Source organism: Ciconia boyciana, chromosome 3, assembly GCF_034638445.1.
Source record: "Ciconia boyciana chromosome 3, ASM3463844v1, whole genome shotgun sequence".
Taxonomy (NCBI): Eukaryota; Metazoa; Chordata; class Aves; order Ciconiiformes; family Ciconiidae; genus Ciconia; species Ciconia boyciana.
Window position 1 is genome coordinate 62,558,248 of NC_132936.1, and position 9,179 is coordinate 62,567,426.

At 44.8% G+C, this 9,179-nt stretch overlaps 1 protein-coding gene across 1 annotated transcript; it reads left to right on the forward strand.

Annotated features, from left to right (window-relative positions):
- The first annotated feature begins 2,294 nt into the window (after positions 1-2,294).
- SMLR1 (small leucine rich protein 1) lies at positions 2,295-8,634 on the forward strand. Its single transcript, XM_072857720.1, has 2 exons — positions 2,295-2,427; positions 8,522-8,634. Exons 1-2 carry the CDS (start codon positions 2,295-2,297, stop codon positions 8,632-8,634), a joined length of 246 nt encoding a protein of 81 aa, XP_072713821.1.
- The last annotated feature ends 545 nt before the right edge of the window (positions 8,635-9,179 follow it).

The window sequence follows — 9,179 nt, forward strand, 5'->3', positions numbered from 1 at the left end:
CTGCCATTTCACAAGGAGGTTGTACAAATGTGGCGGGTTGAGAATTTTCTTATTCTTCCTGGGCAGAAACTAACCACTTCCAAGCTGTCTGCTCTGCGTCCATCAGCAGTCTGGCCTCACAACAGTCAGGTGTGACAAGCACGGCAGCTACATACTTCATCATCTCCCCTGACTTACATTTGACAGAAAGAACTAATATCTTAAGTGCACAAGAAAAACCAATTAAAAAATCCAGGTGACTATTTTGCCCTTGTATGCAGGTATTTAGTTCCCATTAAGGTCACTGTGAGCCATGCACATGTATCAAAGAGAAATACCCCCCTGACTCATTTCGTAATGTCACAGCACTTGGAATTCGATCAGGGACTTTACTGTCACAGACTGACCTCTCCAATTGCTCAAGATATTTTTTTTATTTTTTATTTTTTTTAAGAACACCAGTTAGGAAAGAATTTTTAAAAGGATCCAGAAGAGGGTTCATCAAATTACTGCAACTGTTTTATAGACTGGAACACTAACATTCATGACAGACTAAAAAAATCTGAATTAACTTTTTATGTGCAAAAAAAAAGTTTAAGGAATTTATTGATCACAGCTGACAGGTATCTATGCAAGGAAGGAATTATTTGGCAACAGATGGGCCTATAATAATATTAATATCCTCACCACCTGGCTTCTAATCCATGCTTTTCATCAGTAGATCATAAAGCACTTTATGAACGAGGTCAAACATCTAATGGGAAAAGGCAAAATGAGATACAATGGTTAGAAGCCAAAGCCAAACAAATACAAGCAAGAAATAAGGCACACTCCATTTGTTCTTTTATCAATCACAACAGCAGGTGATTAACAAAACCAGGCATTTGCCTGCAAACGTGCTATTCTCCATCACTTCTTGTCACAAAGGGAGGATCTCATGCCAAATATGTTACAGTTCAAATCACAAACTTAAAATAATTATTAGATGAGGCTGTTTGCCTTTTGAACACAGAAGGTGAAGAAAACAAGGTGAACATAGAAATACCTCTTTCCCCTGAAAATCTACACTGCATTTCCCATTAGCTCCAGCCTACCCACTGACCCAACTAGTCAAACAAATCTTATAGTACATCCTTTCTGGATGCTCAGAAAGAACGGCTGTCAAAATGGTAGTTTTCGCTTTGAGCTTATGGTCTGGCTTCAGATTTGGTAGGTATTAAACAAATAAAACCCATGCCATCTCTCAAATGCACATCAAATGAGCCAGATTTTTTGTCCATGTAATAACAAGCTGCTGAAGCCACAAATCCACGATGCTTAATGTTACCTGATGCCTTCATTAGGCATCAGATTTGATAAGTCAAAGACTGAATGTTCAGGTAGACTAACCTGATCTCCAACAACCTGAAGCACGTCTCTGCTGGAATTCAAGCACACAGGCAGGTCAAACAGTGAGATTCTGCATTGCCCCCAAGTGAAGTCAATGCAACCTGCATGCAATAGCACTTTCAAGATGTCAAGTCTACTGACCAGATGTTTTTGGAAACCTGAAGGTGTAGGGAAGGGCTATAAAAGGACTAATCATCTTTTTAAACCAATCAGTGCATGCTAAACACAGTTCTGCCATAGGCTGGTGACCAGATGGGAAAAACTGAACACAATGAACACCTCAAACCCAGTTACCTGGTCATTTAAAAGGTTCTTGAATTCTTTGGCAGTCTGCCCCCCCAAAATTTTTCAACTTTGCTAAAAAAGAAACCTTCCTGAGTTTCACTGTTCTGCAGCTGCTCTTCGGAAAAAATGCTGTTGGTACAGCATCCACTTGGTCACTTGCTGCTTGCCTCAATGGTCTGGTCTGAAAACTCTTCAGAACAGAGACCACATGTATGCCTGTGTGGTATGTATAATCCTGCGTGAGCATTTGAGATCTATTGTAAAATTAATAATATATCTAGAAAGAGGGTGCTTATTATTTAGAATGGCCTGTACAACATGAGCAGATGACAGAACCCATATTGCTCGAAAGGTAGCAGCCTTACATATTGAGCCCTGCCCAGCCCAACGTATCCAAAAGTTTCAAAGCTTACATTACTTCAATATGCACTTTTAAACTTTGTGGCTGAGTAATTTTGCAAGCGAACTCCAGTCCTACTAGGAATCACAGGCCTACACAAACAAACCAAAGTCCAAAAAGAGATAATAGGTGAGCAAAGGGCAGAATGTGGATGCAGAGAAAAAAGGAAGAAAGCAGGATAAACAAGGTCCACACTTGGAGATCTGAAGGATCTTGCTCAGCACAGTCACAGCAGAGGAAGATGAGCATGAGTTACCTGCTTTCGGTGTTTGTGAAGGAGCTGCCCGGCTGCATTCTCTTTGCTGGGATCTTTATGCCTGTGACTTTACTCCTGCTGCTGCTAATTGCCTACTTCAGGATCAAACTGTTAGAAGGTGAGTCAGGGCTCGGGGGCAATTAGTGGGTAGGCAGACAAAACTTCTCATACAACAGGCTACTGTTAAGCTTGTACCATTAACTAAACTGAAGAGAACTATGATTATAAAAAATTTTCTGAAGTTGTACTGCATTTTAGACCATTTTCTATTTGGAAACGTTACAAGAATTTGTTTAGAATTTGGACTGAACCCTCACTTAAAACTCCACAGTTTTACGTACCACACTACAGAAGATTTTACTATACTACGCTATAGAAGAGGCAACCAAAATGGAGAAAAAGAACAGGGTGGCTAAAGTACAGACCATTTTCCTGCGTGCTTTCACCGTGCAAGTCTTCAGTGAGACAGCTAACAGCAGTTACACCCTGTAACTGGTTGGTTATTGAGTACCCGTCTGTGTTCTTTCAAAGGCACATTTTTGCTTCTACTTGTACCTAAATGCACTTTTGCCATGTTGCCTTTTCTATTCTAAAATCAGCTTGTACTCACTTCAAAAATCTATCATCTTCAGAGTAAAACCAAAACAAGAAACACCCCCACCCAAGTAAATGCAGCCAGTGCAACACACCCAGGTACTGCGAACCCAGGCTGCTCACAGCGCCTGACTGGTCCTGCACAGAAAAGACACAGGGCTACAACCGTGGCAGGCAGGGACTTTCTTTTAGAAGAGAAACTCCTGTACATCAGACCAGCCATTTTAATGGGATGATCTTAATGCCTTCCAGGTTTGGGTCCCAGCCGCAGCAGCAGATTCACACGTGCGCTGCTCTCATTTTAGGCTTCCAGCTGCCAAGGCCAGCCCCAGAGCACGTTCAGTTCAGCATCCACATCCTTTCCTTCCTTCAGCCCTTCTAAAACATGTTCTTACAGACACTGGGCTAAGCTTGTTCCTCAAATTATCTGTCTTTTGAACCTTTTCTCCACAGGGAGTGTCGGGGCGGGTTAAGATGATATCCTAGATTTCCTCTGTAAACTTCAGATGCTTCTTGGTACAGCTTGGTGAGAACCCTGCCTGGGACAACAGTCCACAATGCATGTACTACAGGTTTCAGCTCTAGCAGCTCACCCATGATCTCAAAAGCAGAGACTTGGCTAGGGCAGGCAGGATAATCCTGACCACAGGCCTCTGCAGATAAGCTGAGACATTAACCCCGAGCTGGCCCAGGGTGCATCAGCCCAACAGGAGAAGGCTAGATTTAGCCACCAGGGCAAGGCTAGGGAAGAACCCTTAGCTAGATGCCAGATTAAGCACTAGAATTTGTACATTCATTAAGTTTGCTCTATCCTGCAGTCTTCTGAAATCCTGAAAATTGGGCAATTTAACAGTTCTAAAAGTAAGAAAGGCCACATATACCCAGAAATGTAGAATGAATTCACTTCCTATTTTGTATAACATGTCCAGGCATTTAGACCCGAGGCCTTAACAGAGAGGAAGGGTGTTTGTTTGCATACACCACAAGTTACCTTCAGGCTGCTGAAACGCAAACATTTCCTGTTCAAGATGTGCTTTCAGATGCTGAATTAATCAGCTACGGAAGCCTGTTTCGCATGCCTAACCCAGCTCTGCCTTCGGTTATAAATTATCCTTAGAGCAAGGTGCTGACAGTTTTTCACACACTAATAAACAACAACCAAAAGATGGTGTGGTGCCAAAACATCATACAATTCAATATCTATGAGGGAATAGGAAGGCTATTGAGAGCTCTTTCTTGGAAAAGGTTGAAATGGAAGCTAATGAAATTATTGCATTAGACTTTGGATAAAAGCGGGGATTCTCCCTTTCAGCAAATAATCATCTCTGTGTCCAGCTGTGATAGTTAGACATTAGTTATTATGAAACAATACTGAGATACTACTGAACTCATTCTTACCTGGTGCTGCTCTTGCTTTTGTATTCCAGCTAGGATCAAGCGAAACAGGAAAAGCAGGTGGGTTACAGATCCCATCAGTTCAGGTATTTTGCTGAGGCTCAGACAATACTTTCATTAAGCCAAAAGAGCCCACCTGAAAAAACCCACAGACGTTCGCATTCATGCTGCATGATCAACTGCTGCAACAAATTGGCCTGCCCTCTTTCTCAGTGCCTATATCCTCCTTAGCTGCACTTTCTGCAGGTCTGTAAATAATCTGCAGAACCAGATGTTAAATCCTGCTTCTGTTAAAGCACAGAATTTTTAGCTTTGGATTTGAGGTGAGTTTAAATAAGTAATGATTTCCTAAATTTTCCAAGATTAGTAATCAAGGCTTTAAGAGGGAGAGGTGAATCATTGAATCATAGAATCATAAAGGTTGGAAAAGACCTCTAAGATCATTGAGTCCAGCCGTCAACCCAACACCTCCATGCCTACTAAACCATGTCCCAAAGTGCCACATCTACACTTTTTCTTTAATTCCTCCAGGGATGGTGACTCAACCACCTCTCTGGACAGCCTGTTCCAATGCTTGACCACCCTTTCGGTAAAGAAATTTTTCCTAATATCCAGTCTAAACCTCTCCTGACACAACTTGAGGCCATTTCCTCTCATCCTATCGCTTGTTACTTGGGAGAAGAGACCGACCCCCACCTCGCCACAACCTCCTTTCAGGTAGTTGTAGAGAGCGATGAGGTCTCCCCTCAGCCTCCTTTTCTCCAGGCTAAACAACCCCAGTTCCCTCAGCCCCTCCTCATCAGACTTGTGCTCCAGACCCTTCACCAGCTTCGTTGCCCTTCTCTGGACACGCTCCAGCACCTCAATGTCTCTCTTGTAGTGAGGGGCCCAAAACTGAACACAGTATTCAAGGTGGGGCCTCACCAGTGCTGAGTACAGGGGCACGATCACTTCCCTAGTCCTGCTGGCCACACTACTCCTGATACAAGCCAGGATGCTGTTGGCTTTGTTGGCCACCTGGGCTCACTGCCAGCTCATGTTCAGCCGGCTGTCAACCAACACCCCGAGGTCCTTTTCCACTGGGCAGCTTTCCAGCCACTCTTCCCCAAGCCTGTAGCGTTGCATGGGGTTGTTGTGACCCAGGTGCAGGACCCAGCACTTGGCCTTGTTAAACCTCATACAATCGACCTCAGCCCCATCGATCCAGCCTGTCCAGATCCCTCTGCAGAGCCTTCCTACCCTCGAGCAGATCAACACTCCTGCCCAATTTGGTGTCATCTGCAAACTTACTGAGGGTGCACTCGATCCCCTCATCCAGATCATTGATAAAGATATTAAACAGGACTGGCCCCAATACTGAGCCCTGGGGAACACCACTTGTGACCGGCCGCCAGCTGGATTTAACTCCGTTCACCACCACTCTCTGGGCCCAGCCATTCAGCCAGTTTTTTACCCAGTGAAGAGTACACCAGCCTAAGCCATGATCCACCAGCTTCTCTAGGAGAATGCTGTGGCAGACAGTGTCAAAGGCTTTACTAAAGTCCAGGTAGATAACATCTACAGCCTTTCCCTCATCCACTAGGCAGGTCACCTGGTCGTAGAAGGAGATCAGGTTGGTCAAGCAGGACCTGCCTTTCCTGAACCCAGGCTGGCTGGGCCTGATCCCCTGGTTGGCCTGCACATGCCTGTTGAGCACACTCAGGATGAACCGCTCCATAATTTTCCCTGGTACCGAGGTCAGGCTGACAGGCCTGTAGTTCCCTGGATCCTCCTTCCGGCCCTTCTTGTAGATGGGCATCACATTGGCAAGCCTCCAGTCATCTGGGACCTCCCCTGTTAACCAGGAGTGCTGATAAATGATGGAGAGTGGCTTGGCAAGCTCCTCCACCAGCTCCCTCAGTACTGTCGGGTGGATCCCATCTGGCCCCATAGACTTGTCAGTGTCCAGGTGGCGTAGCAGGTCATTAACTGCTTCCTCCTGGGTTATGGGGGGTTTATTCTGCTCTCCGTCCCTGTCTTCCAGCTCAGGGGGCTGACTACCCTGGGGATAACTGGTCTGACTATTAAAGACTGGGGCAAAGAAGGCATTAAGTACCTCAGCCTTTTCCTCATGCTTGGTGGCAATGTTCCCCCCCGCATCCAATAAAGGAGGGCGATTCTCCTTGGCTCTCTTTTTGTTGTTAATGTATTTGTAAAAACAGTTTCTATTATCTCTTACAACAGTGTCCAGATTGAGTTCTAGCTGGGCTTTTGCCTTTCTAATGTTCTCTCTGCATGACTTGACGAGATCCCTGTACTCTTCTTGAGTTGCCTGCCCCTTTTTCCCAAAGTGGTAAACTCTCCTTTTTTTCCTGAGTCCCAGCAAAAGCTCCATGTTCAGCCAAGCTGGTCGCCTTCCCCACCGGTTCGTCTTACAGCACATGGGGACGCCTGCTCCTGCGCCTTTAAGACTTCCTTCTTGAAGAATGCCCAGCCTTCCTGGACCCCTTTGTCCTTCAGGACTGTCTCCCAAGGGACTCTCTCAACCAGTGCCCTGAACAGGTCAAAGTCTCTGGAAGCCCATGGTAGTGGTTTTGCTCACCCCCCTCCTTACTTTGCCCTTAATCGAGAACTCTATCGTAACATGGTCGCTAAGCCCAAGACAGCCTCCAACCACCACATCTCCCACCAGTCCTTCTCTGTTTGTGAACAGCAGGTCAAGCGAGGCACCTCCCCTGGCAGGCTCACTTACCAGCTGTGTCAGGAAGTTATCTTCCTCACATTCCAGGAACCTCCTAGGCTGTTTCCTCTCTGCTGTGTTGTATTTCCAGCACATGTCCAGTAAGTTGAAGTCCCCCATGAGAACAAGGGCTAGCGATTGTGAGACTCCTGCCAGCTGTTTATAGAATGCTTCATCTGCCTCTTCATCCTGGTTGGGTGGGCCATAACAGACTGAAGTAGTTGGCAGACTAATTTGCCAGAGGAATATTGCTTCTGTGCTTCTCTTTCATAACTGCGAAGGATGCTTGAAGGGAATAATCTGGCTGTTCAGTGCCTCAGGGAAGGACATTCTCAGTTTGCAGATCATAGGTGTTCTGGCTGGGACTCTCAAGAGGATGCAAGATGAATTCCTGTCTGTTTAATACTTTGGGCATCGCAGTCCCAGCTCTACGTCCAAGCCCTCCTTTTGCTTGATCTGAGACTGCCAGACTCCAACCTACCGCTTAGGCCTCCAGCCAACTCACACAAATCATCCCGAGCAGCTCTCCCTGTACAGGCAAGCGGAGCCAGCTTCAGCTTAAGACCAGCAGGTGACCGAAACAACTAACCACAGATAAGCCTGCGAACAGACTCCTTTAAAAGCCAACCCTCCCTCTCTGACAAAACCTCAGAAATTCAGCAGGCTTTAGGTGCCTATTTCCTTAGATATCTTTAAAAAAAAATACAAAAATCAAATTTGCATTACTAAAAGCAAGGTTGCCTTGTTTCATTGTCAAATAAGCATTTCATTTTTCTCTGTGCAGCGAGAGAGGCTCCCTGTAAATATATCAAAACCCACCTTAGTGTCATCCCTTCAAGATTCCTTAAAAATAAAACTAAAACCAACAAACAAACCAGCACACATTTCTCCTGAACAACTAGCAATGACAAGGGAAGCTAATATTGCATGACAGTGTTTTATGCTAACTGGGCTTTTTTAATTTTTTTTTTCTCTTTTTTTTTTTCTTTTCTCTCTTCTCCGTCCCTCTCCAAATATTCTCCAAGCCTCTGACAACACCGTCCTGTTCTGAAGATGCCAGGTTATGGGGGCAGAGATCATTTTTCTGTTCTGTTTGTACCACAGGCAGCATCGGGAGGATCAGGCCAGTTTGAGGCTCTCATGGCACTGCCACAGTAAAGCAGAATGCAAATTGCCAGTACAAGCTAACTATTTTCCTTGCTGTTGCTTAAGGGTTTTATTCTGATTGAAAGCTGGTGGAGGCAAATGAGAATAGGGTATTTCTGTTGATGTCAATAGAGTTTGTGTCAGTGCTTCACTGGGCGTAGGCACAGTCCCAATCTCATGCTTGGAAGACTTTCTTCTAGGAGCATGGGTAAACGGATACTAACGTGCTACTTAGGCACCTTCCATTTAATAAGATTAGTTCTTACTAATATATGCCAGCTCCTTTTCTTTATAAAACTTCACCATAGGAAATTGGCACATTCTTACAGAATTTTGTGTTGTTTGGTTCATTTTTCAGTTAATGAGGAACTGGCCATGGCACAAGACCCTGGAAACGTCCTCCTGAATTACCATGGCCAGCAGCAGAAACCCAGGAGATCTGGACAAAAAAAGAACAAATGCAAGAACTGAAGGACATTTAAGGGAGTCTCACGTCTCAGGAAGCCAGCTTAAACCCAGTACTCAGCTCTGCAGGTTTAAAAATAACCATCTGTAGATAAATGCCACAGAGGAAAACAAAACGGAGAGAAGAAATTAGTACTGTGCCATACAAATGAAACAGCTGCTGCTGTTCAAAAAGGTCTTGTAACAGTTTTGCTTTCTCACATGAGGCCAAGTAAGCAGTACTTCATGCAACTCATCGGACACCAGAGACCTCCTGCACCGTACTGTATCAGTTCCCTTACATGACACAGGATTTGGGGGGAGGGAAAGCACCTTGCTTGCTAGCCCTTCCCTAGCCTTCTGAGAAGAAAGCCATATCACAAGCTCCTGAGAGAGCTGAGCTGGCATATGCAAGGAAGGCAGTCTTTTTAAATTGAAGATGCATAAATAGCAAGTTCATATCGAGCACTGACATCTAGGAAATTGAGAAGGGTGATGAAGGGGAACTGACTTTTTTTATTAGCATGTATACTTTGGGAAAGGTTGTAGGTTTTGTAAAGTATGCTTTCCAT